The sequence below is a fragment of the Protopterus annectens genome, chromosome 8.part0 (genome assembly GCF_019279795.1).
Source record: "Protopterus annectens isolate FY-2018-M chromosome 8.part0, PAN1.0, whole genome shotgun sequence".
Taxonomy (NCBI): Eukaryota; Metazoa; Chordata; order Ceratodontiformes; family Protopteridae; genus Protopterus; species Protopterus annectens.
The window spans coordinates 536,939,878-536,967,255 of record NC_056741.1 but is presented as its reverse complement, the minus strand read 5'-3'; the positions used below and the strand labels follow the sequence as shown (position 1 = coordinate 536,967,255).

Here is a 27,378-nt window from a genome sequence, read left to right as displayed (position 1 = left end):
TTCATTCAAACATTACATAGCTCATTTAAGTCCTGCCTTCTTTTACACAACATTCCTCCCTTGTATGTATTGTTCCCACAACTCAGTTTTTCCCCAGTTAGTTTCCTCTTACCATTTTCTAAAGATCTCAATTCCAGTTGTTTTAGCTCTGCTACTACATTCACTATTTCTAGAAGAGTTGGTTTAGATTTTCTTTTCCATTTTCTAGTAATTGCTTTTTTGGCAGCCATCATAATTAGACACAGCAAGGCCTTACCATGTCTAGGCAATTCTGATTCTGTATCATAATTCAGAAAAATCATCTCCCTCGTCATACCAGTATGCCCACCTAGCATCTCTGATAGTACATCCTGCAGGGAATCCTTAAAGTCTACCAACTCACTGCACATCCAGAAAATATGTTCCCAACTGCCTCTTTCTTCCCCATCACACCTCCAACATTTGCTGTCTATCTGAGAAAAAATGTTCTGGAGTCTACTTGGGGTATAAAAATATCTATGCAAACACTTCCAAGCAAAAATCCTAAATCTTCTATATTTTGTTGCACATTTGGGAGACATATCCTCCCATTATTTCTTTGCAAACTGCTTATCTAATCTCGCTTCCCAATTCTTTCTAACCTCCTCCGATTGATTCTTACATTTTTCATGCAATATTTTATATGCTCCACTAATTAATCCTTTTTTAATGGCAGTTTCTGTTTTAGATTCTACTAAAAACTACCAGTACTGGTCGTTAATTTAGGACCCCCTGTTTCTTTCTGTTTGCCTATACTCTGATATTAATCCTTGATAAGGAAGACAATCTCTAGCCTGCAGTCCAAATAAATTCTTGGCATCTTCCAATTCTATCATCTTTTCTTCTCTAGTTATTTGCTCCCAATACCGTGGTTCCTTTGCCAGTTTTCTCCAATAAATTTCAGTCCCCTCTTACCTATTGTCTATATTCATAATTGCAGTCATCCCTATAGGCAGAATCCACTTTCTCCATTCCCGTGTTGGCTTAGTTCTTATGATATTTCCTCCTACATTATGAATATAATATTCTGTATGATTACGGTCATTCTCCTTAAAGGCATGCATCCAAAATCCCAGTCTCTCCTTGTTTCTTAAGCTTCCCTGTTTCTGCATCATCCCTTTCCACTTTGAGTTATAGCTTGTACTATGTATAGGAGCCTTAACTATGTAGCTCTGAAATACCTCTTCAAACTGGATAATCCCAATCTGCCCTGTTCTACTGGAAGAATCAGCTTACCCTACTTGAGTCTTGCCATCTTACCCTCCCAGATAAAGTCCTTCATCCCTTTATTAATTGCTATGTATAACTTCTCCTCTGTTTGATAAAAGTATGCCTGAACTGTGTATAAGACTAAAGGGACTAAAACATTTTAACTGCTTGTATTTACTATTGCAGCCTGAAATGTTTGGTTATTCAGATTCCTTAAGTGTGGCATCTCCAAACCTTTCTAAGGAGCTATATAAAACTGGCTGCCCAAAATCATGACTTAACTTCAACTTACAAAGCAATGCTACACACTGTACAACTATTTTAATATTTCAAGGAATCTGTGAACCTGGGGAAATGACTTGCAGCTAAGAACAGCGTAACATTGTTAGAGATCTTCAGCACTGCCAATGGCCTATAATCTTCAACTCAGATCAACGCACATAAGTGCCAGTCTGGGTTTCAGGAAATCTGTTCACAGATCTGGAAAGTTTAACTTCCCTTCACTCATATACCAGGTCAGAACATAAAAAACAAATCTCAGAAGCTTTTTGCTCCACAGGAATTTCATTACAGATGCTTTCAAATGTAGGCCAAGAGTATAACTCTAAAGGCCAAAAACTTAAAGCAGGATACTTCCCTTCTTTTCCTCATCTCATTCCCAAAAAAGACTAAGCCAGGCTGTGTCCATTGTCAACTATAAAAGCATCTTCTCTGTTTGCTTAAAAGTTCTGCCACTAGTGTCTTGGCCAAACAGCTGATCAGAGACACAGGTACTTTGAAATGTATCTGGCCTACTTCATACCTACCACAGTGAATTTGTTAATGCTCTCTGGTAACCCTGACTTTGTAATTTGAAAATGAACTGCATAATTCACACTTGGTACTCATCTAACCAACTATAGTACTTTGGGTAATGACAGGAATGGCACCTCAGAGTATGCAAATAACTACCATACCACAAACCATTTTGACATATGCACTAACCCCCTTCCTTTTCTATGCTACAAAACTACTCAAGTGATGAATTAAACAAATAAAGAAAAGATGACATCCATGCTGCACAGGTAAAGGATATAGAGAATGGAGTCAACAAATTGATGCAATTAACTGCTGGGGATGGTTTCTGAGTATCTGTACACAGACATTGAACAGAATAGGAAAGAATGGCCACTGTATGCTCTCAAAGGCCTTCTCCAAGTCCAATAAGAAACGCCACTGTCTGTTAATGTTGTCATTTAATGCCAGGAAATGTGATTAAATATGTAGATGGGATGAAGAATGCCTGACCTTAACAGCTCTCTGTAGTTCTTTAGTCAGAGACAACCAACTCTTATCCATCTGATCAGATACAATATAACATCCGTCCATCTGGCTTTACACAGTGCTCCAGTGATGTTTCAAGGGTTTACGGACAAGGTCTTTAAACTTCCCAACCACTAAGGAATTGCCCATTTGGAAAACATAATTATATACTCAAAAGATGGGGGACTTTCATCTACCCAAAGTGCAGGCTGCACTGAATTCCTTAAGGCAAGCAGTTAGTGGGTAATTATAGAAAATGTGTGCCTCACTTTACCACTATAGTTTGCTCCCTAATAATCCCCAGTAAAGGAAAAACGGCCACAAAAATAAAATGGATGATAGAAGCAGACACAGAATTCAAATAGTTAGAAGAGATTTTGTGCTTTGCACCAGTACTACAGTGCCATGATTTTACCAAACAATTTCCAGTATACACCGATGTGCCTGACAAATGGGTCTGTGCGCAGTCCTATCTCAAGAGTTTGATGGAGACAAACACCCTTTTTTGTCTACTTAGCAGGGAAATGTCAGTTACAGAAACTAAATACTCTACCACTGAACAGAATTGCATAGCATTTAAGTTTCCACTAGAGTCACTTAGAGCTTACTAATTACATTGCAATTTTCATTTATGTCACGAGATGGCAGTGTTTTCCTATGTTTTAATATGGTTATGGACTTTACAATGAAAATGGAGTTGTATGAGTGGAGGATAGATTTTATTTATTTATTTTAGATTTTCTAGTTTAATATTTTTATTAATAATATATAACACTTTATTCTTATTAGGAACATACAATAGTAGGCTTAATTCATTTAATTTTATTTTATTTTGGTTTTAATGTAGGGTTAAGTTAAGGGAATTTGAATTTTTTAATTGTAGCTGGCTCTTTAATGGTTGATTTTTGTTCCCTTTTGATTGGTTTGAGTAGTGAAAGGACATATAAAAAGCAGGTATTTGTAACCATGTTTTATTCATCTGATGAAATCTGACAAAAACACGGTGAACTGTTAAGTGGTTATGTGCTACTTGGGTTCGTTTAATAAAGGATACCTCCTGGTATTGGCTCAATATGGCTTTGTGCCTTTTCTTGGTTAAATGTTTATTTTTGCACTGAGTCCTCCTGTTGGATTTGGAAACAGAAGAAACTAAACTACACAATGCAGATTTTTCTTCACAAGAGGAAACCGAAGCTAAAACATTCCTTATACTCTCACAATTAGTAAGGATAAACTTTTAAATATGAGCCAGCTGGCAGTTTAGAATTCTAAAAAAATCAAAGCTGCAGAAGTGTACACTATTTTCCAAAACTTTTCAAAGCTTCGTCATCCTTATCAGAAGGAGAAGGAATATAATTAACAAAATATTTGGCAGCAGTTGGATTTACTAAAGCTACGGCTGCTGGGTAAGGTCTGGGACTAGTGTATAAAACTTGAAAGACTGAGAATCTTTGCAAATTACATCTGCTTTCTTAGCAAGAACAGGTTGTCTGTCAGGAAAACCACAGGCAGTGACAAACACAGGGTGAATGCTCTGGATATTTAAGTTGTAGCAAATCATAATATTTTCTAAGGGACTGAGAAACCTTAGTATTATCTTACTGAAAACATTAGTTCATTCTGGAAATAGTACAGAGAAAGAAAATTTCTCACAGGGAAAAATCAGATACTTCACTCTCCTCAGAATCTGAAATAGAAACAGCTGTCTCTTCACATTCCCCTACAAATTAAAATTCTTGGAACTTCCTCAGGCAAAAAAGAATCCCTTTTTTCTTTTACCAGAAGCCACCTTAAAAAAGGGTCAAAAGCCTGAATAAGACCCTGAGCCATGCCAAATAAATTAATCTTGCGTAGAGTAACTGACAAAGGAGATGCTACATGCTAAGTTTCCTGTCATTTTTTGACAGGTAATTTGGGAAAAACTGACCCAGTACTGCTAGCAACAGCTTTCTAAAAATGGACACAACATTCTGGCTAAGCAATTGCGCACTCCCTATTCATTACCCCATGACCAATAAGAGTGGCTTTTTCGTATCCACCTAGGGAAGTCTAACAGCTGCAGAGGGGATGCGACTAACCCCCAGTTTCTGGTGGCTGTATGGACCAGACCAGAGAGATCCAAAGAAAAAGATAGGTGGTCACAGGAACCTGTTTTGGTCATAGCCAAGTCATCCACTTGAGAATGAGGCAAACTGGTAGCTTGCTGTGGTGTTAAAGATTGCTTAACAAACTTTTGTCTTTTTCTGGTTGAAAAACGGTCTGACAGAGAGACTGGTAGCTGGTTCCATGGTCAAGCCAAAAATGGTACACATTTCTCAGGGAAAGCTTAGCACCAAAAAAGTAACTGTTTCCCAGAAAAAAAAACACTAAGAAGCAATTTAAACACTTTCCACACCCAATAAAATTAAAATAATTTATCAACAGAAAAAGTAGGTTTAAACAACTTTTACCACAAAAGTAAAAAAAATGCACTCCCATCAAGAAGTGCATAAAAATCACAATACAGTCAAAGAAAATATTTTTTCCTAGCTTAAAATTATTTGTTTACTACAAAACGTTAGTTAGAACAGGTCAAAAAGTAATGCGGAAGGTTTTTCCAAAATTGAACTTATCTGCCCAGCAATGGAACAGCATTAGCTGACAGTCGATCCTCGAAAGCCTAGACAGGTACAGTCTTCTCAGCAGCAGGAAATCTCAAGAGGGCATAGCACCCCAAACTACTTTTTTAGTCAGCTCAGTCCAAGATGGCTAACTGTCTGGGTGCCTAAAATATGGGAAGCATCTGCTACATCCTAACTAGCATATTACGCATTTAGCTAAGGCTACTGCAGCTGTGATCAATATGAAGAGTATTAATAGTTTCAGGTGAAATATAAATACATGGCAGTCTAATCCTCTTTCATTGCCAACAAATCCTTATAACCACAAATCTACCATTACTGACATGCACTTCTTCTACTATCACTACTGGAGCCCCTCTTACAATCAGTTTTATTATCCCTCTTTTCCTTAGATCCAGCCCTGAAGTCCTTTCTGTGTCGAATTCACACACTGATTTAGCTCCAAATGAGTGTCCTGTAACACTACTTGCCCCTCCCACACTTCTTAATGTAATTCAGCACTCTGCTTTTTGTCTGTTCCTGCAATGCAATTGACATTTCATGATAAAATCAATAAAGCAATCATTTGAAAAGAAGCTGTAGGTTTCCAACTTGCAACTTACATGCACACATTAATGTCTGGCAGGCTGATCTTGTATGCTACTTTTCATCTCTGTTTGAACCCATATCACATTTTCACACACTTTTTGCTTCAGAAAAAAAAACACTCAAGAAAACAAAATAAATACACTTTCATCCCTTAAACCCTTTTAATTCACAGCAAACAGAACACTGTACACAGTTTCCAAATGGGGAAGCTACCTGCCTCTGTATATGGACAGCTGTCCCAGAGAAGACAGCTATGCCCATAATCTTAACCTATTTTAAAGTTAGGTTTAATCATGCTGGAAGTGCATGCTACAGCCTGTGTTCCACTTTGCGCAGGGACAATTTGTCACCCTATTTCTATTTCCCACCTAGGCTTTGAAATCAAACTGAATGCTCTCAGTTAACTGATTTTTAGAAAAATGTGCAATGGGTATCCTTAAATTAGTAAACTAAATTGTGCACTGTTATATTTAATTTTAAATACTAAGCCTACTAGGGATGCAATTACTTGCAAAGATATTCACTTTGGTCAGAATCAAACTAATTTACTTTCACTAAATCCAAAGAAAACCAAGTCAGTCCAAAAGGAAACCACACAGCAGCGTTTTAATAATCCAAATAAAAATAAAACAGAGAATGGTTAAGCGCTTTCGTCTGTCAAGTCAGACATCTTCAGAACCACCCATATTAAACTCAAAGTTCTGCTTAAAAACATTCAAAGAAACACACCCCTCCAAAACAACCAATGTATTTAAAGAAACATGCTTACAATAAATACATGTAAAGAAGTGAAATAATTTAAAATAGTACAAAATATTTAAAAGTAGTTTAAAACACTTACATTTCCAAAGCCCTTCTCTTTAATTCACTAGAAACAGAAATGTTATCATTTAACCCTGGTAGGTATGCAGCATCAAATTTAAGCTGCCATTTCATTTCCTTCCTAAGTAAGTGAATACTTAGGAAGGAAATGAAATGGCAGCTTAACCATTCTCTGTTTTATTTTTTATTTGGATTATTAAAATGCTGCTTTGTGGTTTCCTTTTGGACTGACTTTGTTTTCTTTGGATTTTGTTTGGTGCATACCTGGTCAAACACTGGTGGAATTATTTTGGTTACTTTCACTAAACTGATAACCATTTCCTCTTTAAATATTAATCATGAGCTAAAGCCTCAGAGCACATTCTTTAATTATTTCCTGATTAACTGCCTGCAACTGTAAACCTACTATCGCCAACTACTAGCACTTGTTAACATTAAACAACAAAAAAGAACAGGTATTAGCTGTACAAATGCAAAAAAATGGCTCTTTTCAAATATGGGAAAATGATCATTTTCATGTTTTCCATTTTCTGTCCTTTGCTTATGAAAAAAAATCCCCTTAACTGCAACATAAATTAAGAACATTAACATATACTTCCACCTGAATAAAGAGGACCTTAATATATTTAAATGCACACAATATGATCAGTATATTTTTAAAACCCCCTGCACAGTCCAAGGTCATAAAAAGTACAGCTGTGTAAATAAACTTGCAACAACAGTAGACATTTGAATGACCACTGCTGCTGCAGCCTTAAACACATGGGTCATATCCTGCCAAGCCTACTTCCAAAGCCTCAGGGTACCTTCCACACAGCCAAACTGTCAGTCAGTTCAAGCTTAGCTGACTAAAAAGACAGGTATGGGCATCAAGCACGTCAGAGCTTTCAAGGCAACAGAAATAGGGAGGTAACGCCCTGAAAGGCAATACTAGGAAAACAAAAAATAAGTATTCAAACACTGGCATAAACAACAAATCAAAAATAAGGGAGAAGGAGGGAGGAAGCAGTTACTGTAGCAGTAGTTATTTGAACATCTACTGTTATGGGAAGTTTGCTTACACAACAGTACCATGCTCACCAAATTGATCTACATGGATAGATTACAAGAAAGAAAGAAAGCAGGGAGATGGACACTTTGGTTTAAAGTAAACTCGGACACCACTTTAGGCATAAAAGAAGGATTAGTTCAGAAAGAAACCCTGTCTCTGTAGAAAATGAGATTGGGTTGAGTCACCATAAGATCTTACAACTCAGATAATCTTTGTGCAGAGGTCAGAGCAATCAGTAAAATAATTTTCCATGTTAAGAACCTCAAGTCGGGTAGATTGGCTGATTCAAATGGAGCATGTATTAGTATCTCTAACACAAAACTGAGATCACAAGGAGCAGCCACCAGTATTCTTAAAGACTTCTTATGCAAAACCCCTTTCAAAAACAATTTGACATGAGAATATGTTGAAAGAAGAGGATCCATAGGCAGACATGTTGACATGGCCAATAAATGAACCTTGATGGAGGACATTAAGAAAGACAATAGGATGGTAACTCACACAAATATTGTAACACCAGATAACAAACAGCCATGAGTAGGTACTGATTATGTTGTTGACATCAACAAGAAATTATTTTCCAATTGCTAATATGACTTTCTAGTAGTAGTAGGCTTTCTTGCCTCCACAAGTACCTCCTGTGCATCCTCTATAAATAGTTGCTTAAAAGGAAGTAAGACTCTGTCATCCAGGCATACAGTTGAAATCGATTGGGGTCGGGGTGTACTGAACACCACTAATCTTGTATAAATAGATCCATTCTGTGAGTAAGCTTGTGACACTCATCCCTGGACATTTCCAAAAGGAGGAAGAGTCACTGTTGCCGGGATGGGAAGTAATCACCACAATGATCTTGGGGTTTCTTCTGACTCTTCAGAAATACCCTGGATATCAGTAGAGAGGGTGGAAAAGCTAAAAGGAGCATTCCTGTCCAAGGAAAGGAAAAGGCGTTTGTCTTCCAGGCCTTCTTGCATGGAGTTCTAGAGCAGAACTTTGCCAGTTGACTGTTCACAGAGAAGGTAAAGACATCTACTGAGGAACTTTTCAAGGGTGGATCAAATCTTTGAAGACCCCTGATCTAGTTTCCATTTTTGAGGGTCTGCCCCTGTCCTGCTCAGCTTGTCTGCCACACAATTCTGCTTAGACAGAATGTTAAGACACCTGTAAAGAGAGACTGTGCCGTGAAGCTATATCCCAAGTTAACATGGCTAGTCTGCAAAGGGGGTATGTCCTGTCCCTCTTGTTTGTTAATGTAACACATGACTGTGGTATTGTCTGTAACAACCTGAAGAGGTTATATGAATAAAAGATGATTTGAAGAGTTGAGCATCTTGATCAGGGAAGCACTTATTTCATATTTATGTACTTGCATCTGTCCTTGGTGTCCAACACACCTTGCACTTTTATCCCTCCTGAAACTACTCCCCAAGCAAAGTCAGAGGCATCTGTGGTAAATGACTACTTTGGAGCAGGAAGGGAGAAGGGAAGACCTTGGTTTAGGAAAACATGATTTCTTCACCAAGTGATTCCTCATCTGACAAGCCACAGCACTACCATTTGAAAAGACAAAAGATGTTGGTGCTGGGACCAAAGAACTTCAGATACTATTGCATTTTTCTCATATGGAGTCTTGCTTGGGGTATCATGAAAATCACTGACGCTATGAGACCCAAACTCATTGGGTATTCCCTCAAGTGATCAAAGTCTGACTGGAAAACCTTAGAAATAGATCTAGATATAGATATGTTTTTTCCTGTGGAAAAAAGGTCTTTGAACTGAGGTGTCTAGCTGACACCCCAGTGTGAAAGAGTCAAAAAATACTTTTGAATGTTCTTTTGGAATTCTAGCTTGCATAAGGCATCTTTCACCCAACTGAAACATTCCTTACACTTTAAAAAGACTCTGCAAGTATAAACAAGTTGCCTAAATATGGAAAAACAAGGATACCCTGTAACCTGCAATGAACTACAGTATAACTGCAACTAGACACTTTGTGAAGACTCTTGGTGCATTGGATAGTACAAAGGGTAACATACAGAACTGATTATGTGATCCAGAAAAACAAAACCTTAAGAAATGCCTCAGGTCTTGATGAACAGGTATGTTATAATCATCTTTTAAATCCAGTTTTCCCAGGAAACTTGAATGAGGAGGAGAGAAAAGGTTGTGGATTGGGATCTAGTTCATAAGTGCAGAATAACGGACTTCAATAGATTGAGACCTGAACACCAAAACTTTACAATAACGAAAGCCAAAAACAATGAACTACAGAACACTGAACATCTAATACAACACTACAGAGTGTAAGCAAAAGTACAACCCACATGTTTACCTCTTTCATCACACTTTTTGCTAACCTCTGCAGCAGTGGAACCAAAACTTAAATTCTCTGTCTAAATGGGAATTTAAAATCTAATTTTTCACATTATTTGGGAGGTTCCGAGAATACAGCCTGGCAAACCTTCACAAAATGGTACCAGTTGCCACAGCCCTGGAAGAAGTATCAATTGAGTCATACACACACTAGGAACAATGAATACTGACTTGTACAATGGAAGAAACTAAACTACTTAAAGCCAATTTTCCTCACAAGAAGAAACTGCATACAAAACATGCTTAATACTTACACAATTAGTCAAAATAAACTAACATACTGAGCCTGACAATTAAAAATTCTGAAAATCAAAGTTGCAGTAACATTTCTTCCCGATACTTATCAAAAAATGTCCCATCCTTGCCAGACAGAGTAAGACTGGAATTAACCAAATGTTTAGCAGCAGAAGGATTAACTAAAGCTATAGCTCCTGGGTCATGTTTAAAAACTTAAAAGACTGAGGAACTTTATACCCTCTACCTGCCTTTTTACAGGCAGCAGGCTGACTATCAGGGAAATTGCAGGCAGTTACACAAACATCCTCCAAAGCTGACAAAACTGGGGGAATATGTGAAGGTTCTGGAAATATCTCCTGTAATAGCTCATAGTATTTTCTGAGGGACTGAGAAAAGAATAGTTGTGTAAAATCTTACTATGACTATAGATGCCCTTCTTTTCCATGTTGCAGTATTCCTAGTGTGGAGGGTGTTTCCACTTGAAGTAACACACAGTATATCTTTTGAGTTTCAGTTATTTGGGAGGTGTCCCATTTAAAGTATTCTTTCATTTTTGTGATGGTCTCCCCAAAGGTGATATCCTCTGGTGGAGAGTCCCCTTCTATGGATTCTTCATCAGGGGAATAAAATTCTAGTGGGGAGGCAGTTTGAGATGAATAAGTAATGGGTTCATCTGAAGATGAATAGTAAGCCTCCTGTTCTTCTTCCCATTCATGGAATATGTTCACCTGCAGAACAGTGCACAGAGACCACTTCAAAAGTTGAAGCAAGCACCTCCTGCAGTGCAAGGTCAAGTTTCCTTGCCCCCAAATAAAATTAACCAAATGAAGATAATATCCAGCCCCCTTTCAAACCTCTGAAATGAGGCATACTCATGTAGAATGCATAGACTTCCAATGTACATAACTAGTAAGCATTTATATGTATACAATTCATTACATCAAACACCCAATGGAATCTTTTACTCTGGAAGTAACATGGGGAGTGTGAAGGCTGCCAGCCTAGCCAGACAGAATTATCATTTGTAAATATGAATGTAAACTACAGGCTTGTTGTCTTAAATATAAAGAAATAGTGTTACATGTTGAACTGGGAGAAAATGTGACAAAAGTGCACTCTACTGACCAAAGTAAAGCATTTGGTGACCCTTTGATGTAGACAATTATGCCGTAGAGTCTAGATGAAGGAAATGTTCTATTGTTTTTAACCAAGAGTTAAATTGATAGATTTAAACATGTAGAATGATGTAATGTGAATCAGAACTGCAATTTCAATTTAGACAGAAAGAACCAGAGATTATTAAGGATTTTTGTCTTGACCATCCAACTCATCAGCACTCTGCCTGTTTTCTTATGTAAGTTATCATAGACTTGTGTTTTCTTTTAGAAATAGCTAGAAACTAGAAAGATTAGACTAAGTGTTTTTCTGTGATGTTAGAACTGTACTACTGAATTATTTTAAATATTTCTCTGTGATCTCTGAACTCTTGACTAGCACTGTGTAAAAGAAAGTATTGTCTTGTGTTTTTATTATTTATTATTAAATAGTTTAAAACCTTTCAACTGTGGCTGCTTTGTGTAGAGATAATTTAAGCTCTAGAGTACATTGCATATTTATAGTGATTACTGTACAAGTCACTCTAATAAGACTTGACTGACTAGTTATACTACCAATTGGATAATAATATTGCACAGTAATAATTGGACACCCTTTTAAGGGTCTTTGAGTAGCTGATAAATATTAGCTGGGTGGTGGCAGGCGGTACTACCGTATAGTCTGGGTAATAGGGGCACAGCTGGAGAACCTGTGCCGGCCTTTCCCAGGAGTGTCTGTGTGGTTGTATAAACTCCTATCTCAAAGTGTGTGTGTCAGCCACTTCGTCAGGGACATGAAGCACTGGTTGGACACAAAGGGTGCTGGAGGTTTTAGCTTGTCCAGTTAGGTTGGGATCTGGACCCTATAGCTGTGCCAGTGAGGAGTCTTATTGGGGACCTGGAGAGCAAGGGAGCGAGTAGCCCCGGACTGACTGTGATCTCTGTGTGCTCTTAAGGGAAATTGCACTTTACTGTGTGTGTTTGTTATCCTTTCTTCATATATGAGACGCCCTTCTCTGGTGTTACTGGTGAGGACTGAGGCTCCTCTTTTGGGACTTTAAAATTCACTTCTAGAAAGAAAAGAGAAAAGACAGATTGTTAATTTTGGGGGGGGGGTCTCTTTTTATGTGGTCTAACTAATGCGATTATATATAGATATGGAGTGGTGACCTGTATTGTATTTGACAGTGTACTGTTAATTTCATTTTATATGTTGGTTATAGTTGCACTTTATTATTTACATGGTATCATGGAAATTAATGTTGTTTCAATATTTAACAAACAATGGTTTCACTTCATAATCCTGAATTACTGAAATCCCGAATTTCAGTAACCCGAGACTATAAAGTCGATCCATTCACAATACCGAAACCCACAATCCCGAATCACACAATCACGAACATACATACACCATACACTACATAACACACACACACACCATTCCACCCACAGCACATAAACCACACAACCCTACACTAGAATGTAAGCAGGGGGGCAAGGCCCCCTGCGCCTCCCACACCCCCCTACTTAGATAAACCAACTCCGAGATCGCACATAACATAAAAAAAAAACTCACACCATGGCATCCTCCACTCACTCGCACACAAATACACATCACACATACACAAAGACCAACAAATCCAACACTCGCACTTACACTTAATAGTAGCAGCCTGCATTTAAAGTGGAACCTGTGTGTTGAGAGACAGTCTTACAAGACTATCTGCAAATATATAGAGCTGAGTATATTTTTCTGTATTATTCTGTATTATAGAGCTAAATTGTTGCTTAGATATCTGTTGTCTTACTGTTCTCCAAATATACAGAGATCAGTATATATTTTTTTGGTTTTATAATTTGCACTCTGATTCCTCACATCTCTGTTGAAACCCCCCCCCCCTCCGTGTTGTTGGTTGTAGTTAATTTGGTGGCTTTTGCAGTGCCCTCCCCACTGTAGATTTGATCTAGGACACTCCCCCAGTCCCATCTCTTTACCGCATTCTACCTAATAAACCCTTTCTGCGCTTGCTTTTAGTCCTTTTTTAATTTAACTACATTCTTTCAAACTGTGTGTGGACTAATATTGCTACATACTCAAGTGTGCCAGCTTGCACTGCATGTGAATTGTTTTTACTACTGTTTTTGCTACTGTTGTGAAAAAAAAAAAATTGTAAGCCTGTTTCCTACTTTTTCTGTAATTAGTGTTCCAGATACAGATTTGCTATATCCAGGACTATTTGTAAGCTTCTGAGGCCCCCATGCCTTTCTGTGTTCCAGATACAGATTTGCTGTATCCAGGACTATTTGTAAGCTTCTCAGCCCCCCAAGCCTTTCTGTGTTGGAGGGAAGCCTTCTAGCTTATCAGTGGGACTGGTAAGCACTAGGTAACCTGTCTACCACATAAGGAGTGGTTCTGGCCCAGAATTTGTAGTTATTGGCCATTTGGGCGGTCTTCCATCTCTCTCAACTTTCTGATTTGAAGGCCTGCATTTGCACTTGTTTCTGTCCTGTATCTCCTGGGCCCATCTCATTTGCTCACTCAAAAAAAAAAAAAAAAAAAAAAAAATTATCTGCTTTTACTATATTTGTGTTTCTTCCTACTTTACTTTGCTTTTGCGCCATCTTAAAAATACTCAATTGTATTTATTACTGCTTGGTGTAACTCATTCTAAGCCTTTTAGTTTAAGCACTTGGGCTTCAGACCAGTTGTTTTACATTAAGAAGGTTTGTGGTCTGCACTGTAGTGGCAGAACAGGTAGCTTACATTCTTCTAAGTTGGGAACTGCTGACTGAGGGCTCAGTGTCTGTTATTCTAAAAGTGTATTAATTCTGGTTTAAGCACTTGGGCTTCGGGCCAGTTATTTTACATTAAAACGGTTCGTGGTCTGCACTCTTGTGGGAGGAGAGGCTGGACTCTGCCCTTCTGAGCTGGGAATTTCTGGTTAAAGGCTTATAGTGCCTGCATATTTGAACTGTTTCTTACTGAAATTGTTACACCTTGTTTGCTGTAGCATAGACTAGATCCAGGCCTGCTGAATCTAGCTTTGTTTGTATAACTTGAGCACTAATCCAGGCATTCTTTAAAGTATTAAATTGTATTTATTACTGCTTGGTAGTAACTTGATTAAAGTGTAGCTATCATTCTAAGTCTTTTGGATTAAGCACTTGGGCTTCAGACCAGTTGTTTTACATTAGGAAGGTTTGTGGCCTGCACTGTGGTGGCAGGACAGGTAGCTTACATCCTTCTAAGTTGGGAACTGCTGATTGAGGGCTCAGTGTCTGTTATTCTAAAAGTGTATTAATTCTGGTTTAAGCACTTGGGCTTCAGGTCAGTTATTTTACATTAAGAAGGTTTGTGGTCTGCACTGTAGTGGCAGAACAGGTAGCTTACATCCTTCTAAGTTGGGAACTGCTGACTGAGGGCTCAGTGTCTGTTATTCTAAAAGTGTATTAATTCTGGTTTAAGCACTTGGGCTTCGGGCCAGTTATTTTACATTAAAACGGTTCGTGGTCTGCACTCTTGTGGGAGGAGAGGCTGGACTCTGCCCTTCTGAGCTGGGAATTTCTGGTTAAAGGCTTATAGTGCCTGCATATATGAACTGTTTCTTACTGAAATTGTTACACCTTGTTTGCTGTAGCAAAGACTAGATCCAGACCTGCTGAATCTAGCTTTGTTTGTATGCTTGTTGTTTGTTTGCTTGTTATTTCCCTGAAATGCTAACGCAGCTTTTCTGCGCTTCTGTGGATCCCTAGTGATATCTGCATTGCTTACTGTACTTATTTCGTTGTTTCATTTGAAAGAAAGTTCTTTTTGCCGTTTTTGCATTTAAGTTACCTGTAACACATTGCATTTAAGTTACCTGGCACTTGCTCACTAAAGCAATTATATAAGTCAGCACTAAAAAATTAAAAGCACTACACCCTCACAAACTCCCCTTGAGTACCTTGTTCCCCATTGGCCCTTTTTTTTCAATTATAAAGGAATTCCCAATACTATTCTAGCATGTCCAAAGGTCAGTTGTCAATCTCCTCTCTGGTCCAGCTGGTGAATCTGGGAATCTTGAGGCAATGTTACAACTGCCTCATGTACACAGACAACCCTCTCCTCCTCCCAACAAATTCCAACACATGTGAGAGATGCAACCATATAGCCATACTGGAGGCTAAGCTCTCTCAACCTAGTACTGGCAAAACCAGTCAGGAGGAGAAGGAAACCACACTCACTACAATTCCAGTCTCAAATAGACCTACCACGGCAGCAAACCAAACACATAAACACACAAAAACATATTCGGAGGCTCTAAATAAAAATCTGCCTAAGCAGCAGTGACCTCCAAAGCAGACACCCAAGCAACTGCTACCCCAAAACAAAACACGTGCAACACATAGCTCACAAAGCCAGTGTGCTGAACAGTCACAGCCCTTAAGGCTAAACAACACACCTGATACACTTGTAATAGGTAACTCTATCGTCAGGCACACTGACGTCCCGCTCACCAGGCTGAACAAGGAGAAGGTCATGGTGAGCTGCCTGTTGGGAGCTAGGATCCGCCACATAACACAAGCACTCAGGTCACTCCAAGGCAAGTACAAATATGACTCAGTCATTGCCCATGCTGGTGTGAATGACCTGAGATGTACCTCCCTGGACTACATGAAAAGAGACATAGAGGAGCTCTCTGAGCATGTAGCCCAGGCCGGTATGACCCTGACCTTGAGTAGCATTTTACCCTCACAAAGAATGATGCCACAATATGAAGACAAGATGATCAATTTCAACAATTTGCTTAAGTATTGGTGTCATTCAAAGGGGATCCAATGCCTGTCAGCCTGGGATGACATGCTCGACAAGCCACGATGCTTCGCTAGGGACGGCTTGCACCTGTCACCCCTGGGCTTTTGGATATTGGCAAAGGCTCTTGCTACCCCCATAGTGCCTTTTTTAGGCAATGCTCAAAAGACAAACCCACCTCCATAGGTATCACAAGGGATAAGAAACTAAGAGTAATGCTACTCAACGCCAGAAGTCTAAACCTCAAGATGCATGCACTCGAAACTCTCCTTAGCATGGAGAACATCGATATCTGTGCAGTAACAGAAACCTGGTTCAAGGCTCCCGAGAGCACCCCAGCACTACCAAGTTATACCTCATACCATGCTTTTCAGCCCCAAAACTTGGACTGAACCACAAAAGGAGGGGGAGTATCAATATTCGTCAAAGATACCCACACTTCCAGGTTGGTGGCACAGCACGAAGCATCAGAGACTATCCATGTGCAACTAACAGTGGGTAAAACTGCCTTCCAGTTTATAGCCTGCTACAGACCACCCTCCCAAACCCAGGAACCCCACTCGGCCTTCCTGAGAACACTGGAAAATATGAAGGTCTCTCCAAACACCATTATATTGGGCGACTTCAACTACCCAAACATAGACTGGGAGCATTACTCTAGCTCCAACACCCTAGCCCAAAGGTTCCTAGAATTTATAAACTCAAATGCTATGGAACAACTTGTTACCACTCCCACAAGAGGGGAAAACATACTGGACCTGATTATCACTAACATGGGGACTCTATGCTCCAGACCAGAAGCGTATCCCTCACTGGTAAGATCAGACCATAAACTAATCTCACTGGATATTCACATCCCGACTCCACACCCTGCCCTGAAAACCACAGTGAAAAACTTCTCTAAAGCAAATTTCACACTCCTCAAAACCGATGTGGAATCCTTCAAAGCCCTCAGGCCTGTGGAAAATACGGCCCAGACCGCAGAATCCTTTATAAACGCATTCTATGAACACCTTCAGGAATGCATGGATCATAAATCCCAAATAAAACCAAGACCCAATCCTCCAAAGGCAGACGTCCTGTCTGGTGGACCCCAGCCATAAACAAACTATACAATAGAAGGAGGAAGCTACTACATGATAGAGCAAAATCCCAAAAAGGGAAGGCATCTCTGATCAGTATTAGCAAAAAACTACGGGCACTCATAAAATCATCTAAGGCCAGCTTCGAGAGAAAGATTGCACAGGACACTAAGGATAATCACAAGGCTTTCTTTAGTTATGTTAGGAACCTGGGTGGGAATTCCCAGATATGCTCAGAATTAGTCCAAAATGACAAAAAAATACACCAAACCCACAGACATTGCCAACATCCTAGCTGACAGGTTCAGCGCAAACTTCTTGCCCCCTCACCACCAAAAAGGGCAAATATCTATCCCAGCAGAGTGCTGCCCCCCTGACATCTCAGATGCTCAGGTAAGAGCTGCCCTCTCCAAAGCAAAAAACACAGCATCAATGGGACCAGACGGTGTCCCGGGCTGCGTTCTACATGGACTCCAAGAAGAGCTAAACCCAAACATAAAACTACTGTTCAATCTCAGCCTTACTACAGGATATGTACCCAAAGAGTGGCGTACAGCAACAGTGGTCCCTCTCCACAAAGATGGTGCCTCAATGGATCCTGGAAACTACTGCCCCATAAGCCTGACTAGCTTGGTCTGCAAAGCTATGGAAAGGATCATCATGGACCTCATAAATAAAGATATTGGGGACCTACAGACATCTCAGATGCTCAGGTAAGGACACTGGATCCTACCCAGTTCGGCTTTGTTAAGGGCAGATCCTGCCTCTTAAACCTGGTCGATTTCTTTGAAACAGTCACCAAGGCCATTGACAAGGGGAAGGTGGCCCACACAGCCTACCTGGACCTCGCAAAAGCCTTTGATACAATACCCCACTCGGGCATTACAGATAAGCTCACCAGATTAAATATAAACCCCTATGTCACTAGATGGTTTGCAAACTGGCTCAAGGACAGAACCCACATGGTTAGAATTGCTGGAGCCATGTCGGACTCCAAACCAGTTACAAGTGGCATCCCACAAGGCTCAGTCCTGGGACCTCTCTTGTTCGGCATATATTTCTCGGAGGTACAGGCCAACACGGAAGGACTGTGGCTAGCCAAGTTCGCAGATGACTGCAAACTGGGCGCCATAATCGACTCTCCAGCCGACACAAGCATCCTCCAAAAGGGCCTCATAGAAACAGACAACTGGTGCCAGAGCCATGGCCTCAAGCTAAACGCCAAAAAGTGTATAGTCATCCCCTTTGGAAAAAACAAAGTGCCCACAAATTACCACATAGGTGGTAATCCATTAAGTACAGAAAAAGTAATTAGGGACCTGGGGACCCAAGTTGATAGCAATCTCTCATTTGACAACCACGTGGCCAAAGTGGTTAGAAAAACATTTTATATAGCCCACTTAATCATGAAGGGATTCACATCTAGATCAAGGGAGGTCATCGTGCCTCTTTACTCATCCCTCATCAGGCCCATAATTGAGTACAATGCCCCTTTTGGGATGTACCTTACCAGACACCTGCAGCAACTGGAAAGACCCCAAAAGTACCTCACCAAGAGGATCAAAGGGCTCAAACAGATGCCATATGCTGCTCGGTTAAAGAAACTCCAGCTCTACTCAGTGGCATACCGCCTGCTCAGAGGCGATCTGTGCCTGACGTATAAAGCCATGTCCAACCCAGAATTAATGGACATGCTGCACCTCAGAAAATCCAAATCCCATCGAGCTACACGCTCGAGAGACTTGAACCTCAGCACTGAAATAAATAGGACATGCTGGAGGGACAGATTCATAACCCAGAGGCTCCCTTCACTCTGGAATAAAATCCCAGTCCAGGTTGGGCAGAGTCCCTCATTGACTCTCTTCAAGAGGAATCTTGATGAGTGGATGGGAGATCGTAGGTTTACCCCGGGTATCACTTCTGTGTCACTGTTAGACAGTGGCACAGTATACTAACCTCGAAAAAGGGCATAGCAAAATTAATTTAAAATGGATGGCGAAAGCCAAACACACTCTGGCTAGGCTTATAAATGCCCTAGGGCAGATAGCCTAGTATGAACCTCCCTACCCTTACCCACACATACAACGTACAAAAACACATACAAACACTCACTCACCTGCAATTTCAGGCACCATAACACTACATGCAATGTACAGGAAATGCATAAATGCGGATTCGAGATATTCAAATTCGTTCTTATGAACTTTCAGCATTCTGGTTTTCGGCTTCATGGTCTGAAGTTACTGAAATTTGGGATTTCAGTAATTCGAGATTATGAAGTGTAACCCAAATAATATAGTGATGTAGCAAAAATATTATTCTATTAGTTTATTCATTATATTCTCTATGCATTTGATATTGATATTCTATGTATTTTTTATAAGCACTTTTCTTATTTTGGCAGACAAGATGGCATTATGTGATCAGCTTTTGACATCTGAATGACATTAGTCAGTGAAACCAATTTTTTTCTTTCTGTTCAGTTTTGCCGATATGCATTTCCTGTATTTATAGCTCAGTTTCATTTTATTTTGGTAATAACTATCCGCATTGCTTTCCCATTATGTTTTATGCCCTACAGTCTCCTGAAAATCCTGCTATTTGATGGTTACTTGTATTTGAATATTTTTGTGTAGTATTTACTGGGTCAGATGGTGTTACATGACTGTTTAATGTGATTTTAAAATATGGGTGTTTCACTAATGCTTCCACCGAAAAAACAGAAGGCAAAACCAACCTCAACTTACTTGACTTCAGTGATTTGCTGGTGCTAAACACTGATGATTTGTTTTGATACAATATGTTTTTTATATATACACACACACACACACATATATATATATATATATATATATATATATATATAGATGGATAGATATACACACACACATATACATACATAAACAGAGAAACAAAAAAGTAAAAGTGATAAAATGGTACCAGTTACTCCTAAACTTAAGTGAAGTCGATTCTCCAACCAATATTATGACCATAAAATACTTCTACTACTTCAGTGCACTGCTTCTAGACTCAATCTACTAGACAAAATGGGTCTATATTATAATCTCGAAGGTTTAAAACTTCGAATCACTAAAGACTGAACTTTAGTGGTCAAAGTCTTAAACCATCGAAACCAAAAAAAAAAAAATACTAAATTAAAAAAAAAAACTAAATAGTGTGTCGGCAGAAGGGCAAGCCCCCCTACATAAATATACCAACTCCGAGAACGCACTACATTGAAGTAAACGGAAACCTCCCCCTACGGAGATTTTCCGTTTAAACATTCAATGTAGTGCACTTTCAGTATTCTCGTGTTGACAATATCGTATTCGATATTGTCAGACTTCGAAATTTTAATATAGACCCGACAAAACCAGTACTACACTAGAGATCTGCAATACGAATAAAAAACTGGTGGAAATCATCTACTGGACAGATGAAATAGCAAACCAAAATACTCACATGGACATGCGAAAGGTAAACATAAATGGAGAACAATCAATTGTGCTGAGAAGTACAATTTGCATCGAAGGGTACACCTACCCAAAGTATAGGAAAATTAATTCTATCTCACCTGCAACCTGCCAATAGCCACTAAGCAGAACTTGTTTCCTTGGCCAGTATCAGGTTCATCATCAGGTAAACTTACACCTGAAATTAAAAATAAAAAAAAAAAACATAAACAAATACATACACCAACCAAACTAAAATAAACTAGACAAAAATATTATGGAAGCACAAATGAACATCACACCAGTGTTACTGAAACATAACTGAAGGATTCTTGCCAGCTACTGGGACATGACAGACATTGAAAGTCTAATGAAGTGAGAATATACTGTAAAAATATAATTTCTTTCTCATCGCTGTATAACTATGACCACCATAACTACTTGAATGGGATTTCAAATTCCCTAATTATTGATAAGATTGCCAAGTTCAAACTTCAGTGCCATAGGTGGCTCTACAGTTAACAGTTACAGCCAGTAACAAAATATCTTTACCTCAGATAGCACCAACTAGCAGTCATCATTTGTATACTAACAAACATGAAAGAAAACTACTGGCTTGAAATGCAGATGAGCTACAGCAGTAGTAGTCCCAACAATTTTCAATGGGATATGCTGATCTGTGCTAGTGATGTAGTGCGGCAACACAAACATGAGGAAGGGAGAAAGACAATTAGAAGACTGTGCCCCCACTGCATTTTTTTATACTGCATCCATTATTCCAGAGTTCCAAATGGGTCCTTGGGAAATCTACAAGTCCTGCTTTCCTGAGTTTGTTTCCCTCAGACTCTGTTCCCTGCAGCTGTTGTGTCACATTAATCACATACCACTCCATTCTGTCTGAGCCTGAAGTGACAATCTTCTACTACTGCTGTCATGTAGCATCCTCTTCCTTCGACCTGAGAGTAGGTAGCAAATGTCATTCCTTCTCTGCTCACAATAACACACAAGCATGTTTAATATGCTGTTTATCTGCTGCATGTTCTTTGTGGAAAAAAGTTCTCTGATAAAGCAAATAAGAATAAGGTTGCTTTTACAAGTACTTTGATATGATGAAAGTAAATCTTATAGCTTGGGATGACATCCTCTTAGAAAAGATTTGTTAGCTCCAGAATGTTTTCACATACCACTTGATTTTCCTCACTTGTAATCTGGCTAGGGGTATTGCCAGAATACTAGAAATAATACACCCAAGATCCCTGAAGCACCCCAGATGTCACATTCCTTTTCTTAGACTAATAAAACAACTCATGATCTACTTTCTTTCACTGTAAGAAAGGCATCTGGAAATCTGCATCTGGCAAGGAACCCTGTAAAACTACTTTCTGAAATGAAAAGAGGCATGATTTCTGAATGTTAAGTGAAAACCACAGAGTTTGAAAAAATTTCAGAGTAAAAGAAAAGGACTTGCTGACCTCCTCTGGTAAGCTGCTGGAATATGAATGTACATTAATGGCCTTGGTTCTGCAAAAAGGAAATAACTGGAGCCAGGCATACTGCAAACACCCTGGGAGCAGTAGCCAAACCAAAGAGCAAATAAGAAAAAGTACAGTTGTGTACCTACCATAAATGTAGATATTCGAGTGTATTCACTGTTGCAGTCATTACAATTGGGTTATCCTGCTGGCAGGCTACCCGCAGTCAGCCCGAGTTCCAAAGTCTAGGTCCGGCATCAGTTGCTGTCGCCTCCTCCCTGACGTCAGTGTGCCAGGGGTATAAAAGATGCAGCTGGCGTCATTTTCTCCAGTTTTTCATGCCTGAGATGTCAGGTGCACCTGAAATGGTAGGCTAAATTATGCCAATAAGCATGCATATACAAAAATCTACTTTTCCTTCATCTACAAGCAAATACACCACATAGGTTGTATAGAATAGAGAAGTACAGATAAGTCCCAGCAAGGTAAAAAGGGGGATGGTGGGAGGGTAACCTGGACTGCAACAGTGAATACATTCGAACATCTACATTTATGGTAGGTACACAACTGTACTATGTTTATCGTGTTTCACTGTTGCAGTCATTACAATTGGGTTGAATCCCAAAGCTAAGGTTGGGAGGCTGGTGCTAAATAGGATTAGGAGAGGCTATCAAGCCCTGCAGAACTGCAGTGGCAAAGCCTGCCCTGGATTTAGAGTAGAGAGGTAAGTGATAGTGCTTTGTAAAAGTATGCAACTGAACTTCAAGTTGCAGCCTCTAAGATGTCTTTGGTTGGTACTCCTCTGAGGAAGGCTGCTGCTCTGGCTGAATGTGGCCTAATGCCCTTAGGCACCAATTTGCCATGCTGTGACTAGCAGAAACTAATGCAGTGGCCTATCCACTTTGAAATAGTCTGTTTTGAGATAGGCTTTCCTTGTGATCCTGCAGCATATGCTACTAGAAATTGTTCCGCCTTTCTGAAAGCTTTGGTTCTGTCCAAGTAGAAGCGTAACTGCCTGTGAATGTCCAAAGAATGCAGCAGTCTTTCACCTTTATTCTGTGGGTTTGGATAAAAAGTAGGCAAATGAATTGTTTGGTTAAGGGCCACACTGGACATTACCTTAGGCATAAATGTAGGGTTTGTCCTTAGAGAAACCCTGTCAGGATGGAAAATGATAAAAGGTTCCACAGCCATGAGTGCCTGTAACTCTGAGACTCATCTAGCGGAGGTAATTGCTAGGAGCAGAGCTGTTTTCCAGGATAAGAATTTTATATCAGCTGCAGAGGCTGGCTCAAATGGGGGCAGTGTGAGTTTTTCCAAGACACAGTTGAGGTCCCATGCAGGTCTTATGTTTTTGGCCCCTCTGAGGTACTGCCTTAGTAATGGATGAGAAAAAATAGGTGGTTCTGTATTGTAATGAGCTGAAATGGCAGAGGCATGAATTTTAATTGATGAAAAGGAAAGGCCTTTATCCAGCATCTCAGTTAAGTATTGCAAAATCTGAGGAATATTTGGAACAGTCATGTCAATACCTTGTGCCTGGTTCCAAGCACAGCATCTCTTCCATTTTTTTACATAAGATTTTCTGGTACTAGGCCTCTGGGCCTCCAAAATAACATCCATCACTGCTTTAGTGAGAGGTGTGTCTTGAATGGCTACATTATTCGCCATGCTGCCAGGTTTAAGGTCCTGAGTTGGCTGTGCAGTATCATACTGCCTTGATGGGTCAATAAGTGAGGAATTTGAGGTAATGTCCAAGCTGGGCTTTGAGACAAGCTCTTTAGCATTGGGTACCAGTGCTGGCGGGGCCAGTCTGGGGCAATCAGTATAATTTTTGGCTTCTCTTGTCTGACCTTGAGGAGTACCTTGGGGAGGAGAGGCAGAGGAGGAAAGGCATATACTGTTAGGTTTTTCCAGCTGAAAGATGGAGCATCCACTTTCCATGCTTGCTTGTGATAAGTCCTTGTGCAGAATCTCTGTAGTTGGCAGTTGTGAGGGGAGGCAAATAGGTCTATGTCCGGGCACCCCCAGTTCCTTGTTATCATGTGAAAACTTGTGGACCCAATTTCCACTCGTGGGGATCCATTAGGTTTCTGCTTAGTTCGTCTGCCAGAGTATTTATCCTTCCTGGCAGGAATTGTGCTTGCAGATGTACTTGGTAAGTCAGTGCTGTGCCCCACAAGTTCATGGCTAGTCTGCAGAGGGGGTAGGAATAGGTACCCCCCTGGCTTGTTTATGTACCACATGATTGTAGTATTGTCCGTCTTTATCAGTAGTTGTCCTGGATGAAGTATATCCTTGAAGGCTGTCAGGGCATTCTGGACAGCTAGCATTTCTTTTTTATTGATATGTAGATGCAATTGACTTGCGGACCATGTGCCCTGAATACATCTTCCTGCCATATGGGCCACCCAGGCATAACCTGATGTATCTGTTATCAGTGTCTGCCTGGCTGTGGGTAAGGTGAGTGGCTGTCCCGTGTTGAAGTGACAGGCTTTTGCCCACCATCGAAACTCCTGTTGCAGGCAGGGAATGAGGGTAATTATTGTTTCCAGGCTGTGGCAATGTTGAGTCCAAACACTTTTTAGATACCACTGAAGTTTCCTCATATGCAGTCTTGCATATGGAATTAGCAGTATGCAGGATGCCATGAAGCCCAAAGCCTGCAGAATTGCAGATAACTGGGTCTTTGTTGCCAACATTTTGAAATGAGTAGTCAGTTGTCTGCGTTTGTCTGGCATGAGATAAGCCATCTGGGCAGTTGTATTTAAGCTTGCACCCAGGAATATTATCTCTTGAGAGGGTACGAGTTTTGATTTATTTTCGTTTACTGTGTACCCTAGACCTGTTAGTAATCTTTTTACAAACGCCAGATGCTGTAGTAGGATGTCCTTGTTCTCTGCTTGAAGAAGGCAGTCGTCCAAGTAAGGATATATTTGTATTCCTCTTTGTCTGCAAAATGCAATTACTGGTGCCAGGCATTTTGTGAAGACCCTGGGCGCAGTAGATAAGCCAAAGGGCAGTGCAGAGACTTGGTAGTGCATTGAGCCAGCTATAAACTTGAGGTATCTTCTGCATGATTGTCTGATTGGGACATGCAGGTATGCCTCTTTTAAGTCCAAAGTCACAAGCCAAGCTTTCTTGCCCGGCATGGGCAGAAGCTGCTGCAGAGTTAACATTCTGAATTTTGGAATATCCAGGTATGTGTTTAGGATAGACAGGTCCAGTATTGGTCTCCAGGCTTTGTCCTTTCTGGGCACCAAGAATAGCCTTGAGTAAAATCCTTGTCCCTGCTCTTGCTGTGGTACTTGCCGAATGGCTCTCATGTCCATGAGAGATGAAACTTGTTTTTGTGCCTCTACCCATTGATTGCATGGCAGGTCTGGCATACCATTTGGCCTTGGCAGGGTGTGAAAGTGGAACCTGTAGCCTTGAGATACGATATTTAAGACCCATTTGTCCTGGGTGATCATGTGCCAATTTTGTGAAAAAAGTGCTAGTTTTTCCCCCAAAGGGGCTGCCAGATAAGTGCTTGGTGCTGGCAGGGGAAAGCCATTGAGACTGTTTCCTGTATGGCTGTGATTTTTCCTCTCCACTTTTGGAGGTAGAAGCACCCCATTGTTTAGGCCTGTATGAGCCTTGGGGCTGTGATCTGCCTCTTTGTGGCCCGTCTGACACTGGAAAGAACCAATTCTTTGTAGGCCAGTTCCTGCTAAATCTGGGAGGCTGTACCTGTAAGAAATCCTTCACTGTTTGCATAGATTTAGCTTTGTCCTCCATTTTCTTCAACACTTCTTCTGCTTTCACACCAAACAATGTATCATAATGGAGCATCTAATAGTTTTGCTTTAACATGATCGGGCAGATTCTGTTCTTTTAACCAAGCATGCCTCTTAATGACAGAACCTGTGACTGCGGCCCTGCATGAAGCCTCTAGAGAATCAAAACCACACTGCAAAGTATGCTTTCCCACTTGTTCAGCTGCATGCAATAAATCCTGCATTTCTTTGTTTTCTGCACATTCTGAATTTGCCAACATTTTCTGTTTAAGCAGTGACATAAGATATTGCGGATATTTAAGCATATGAAACTGACAATTTAAACTCTTACAGCCAAGGTAGCAGAAGTATAAATCTTTTTCCCCCATCTGTCCAGGGCCCTTGAATCCCTGTCAGAGGGGATAGGGTTTTTTGCAGTGGAAGCCTTGACCCCCTTGGGACCCTGAGAAATAGTTTCTGGGTCAGCAGCAGGGTTTTTGTAAAGAAATTTATGTGAATCAGGAACCCTGTAGTATCTGTCTGGCTTAACAGGAGCTGGTGGTAAAGAGTCAGGAGACAGACCGGAATCTGAAAATATATCATCTACAATGTCTAAAACAGGAGGAATAGCAAGAGGCCTGTGCTGGGGCAATAAAAGGAAGTCTCTGAGCCTTTTCTTGGATTCTGAGTAATATTGGCTCTCCCAGTGGAAATGCTCTCTCATAGTATGCAGGGTCTCCCCAAAAGAATAATACTCAGGAGGAGAGGCTGAAGGGATAGATTCTTCAGCATCAGAATCCTCATAGGGAGGAAGGGAATATTCCTGTTCAGAAGAGGAATCAGAGGTAATGGAAACCTGATCTGAAGATTCATATTCTATCTCTTGCCTAGGCCTCTTATCAGGAGGGGGATGGGAACCCCTGATCAAAGTAATTAGGTCTTCAGCCATTTTAAGCATCTGTTTTTTAGGAATGGAGGCCTGTCCAGGAGAATGCTGTACTTGTTTCTTTGTCTTTAGAGCCGCTTTAGTCTTTGCCTTTGAAGCTGAAGTTGGTTTTACATATAACTGTGTAGGTCTGAAAACACCCTCAGAAGCCGATGCCCGCTCAGTGGCTCCGGACCCATCTGAGGGAATAGTTTCAGAGTGTCCAATACCTTGAGTTTCCAGTGGCCTAGTTGGCTTCATGTGGGAGTCGGAAGCGGCCTGTGGCTCTGAGGTAGCGGGCGTCAGGGGCTGCAAAAGCACCTCACTGAGAACTGGCGACAGGCCTAATAGAAGCCTAGTCGTCGGTTTTGGACCTCGGATGCCTGTCCTTTTCTTTTTCTTTGCGCTTTTTATAAACTCCGGTAGTTGGCATTTCCGACGGCATTATACAATTGAATATTTTGCCAAAGTAATGAAATGCAAAATCGTACCGACGCTTAATAGTGTGTTGGTTAAGTCTAGCACAAAACCGACAACTAGCAACGTTGTGGTCAGGGCCTTGGCAAGAAATACAGTAAGAAT

At 40.4% G+C, this 27,378-nt stretch overlaps 1 protein-coding gene across 7 annotated transcripts in view; it reads right to left on the bottom strand.

Annotated features, from left to right (window-relative positions):
* Positions 1 to 27,378, bottom strand: part of ARNT (aryl hydrocarbon receptor nuclear translocator) — a 2,399,029-nt gene that overhangs the window by 1,092,704 nt on the left and 1,278,947 nt on the right. For all 7 annotated transcript variants that reach the window (XM_044080044.1, XM_044080045.1, XM_044080042.1 and 4 more), the window contains one exon: positions 20,764 to 20,840. In XM_044080044.1, the coding sequence (XP_043935979.1) occupies positions 20,764 to 20,840 (77 nt within the window). The remainder of the gene's footprint in view (positions 1 to 20,763; positions 20,841 to 27,378) is intronic.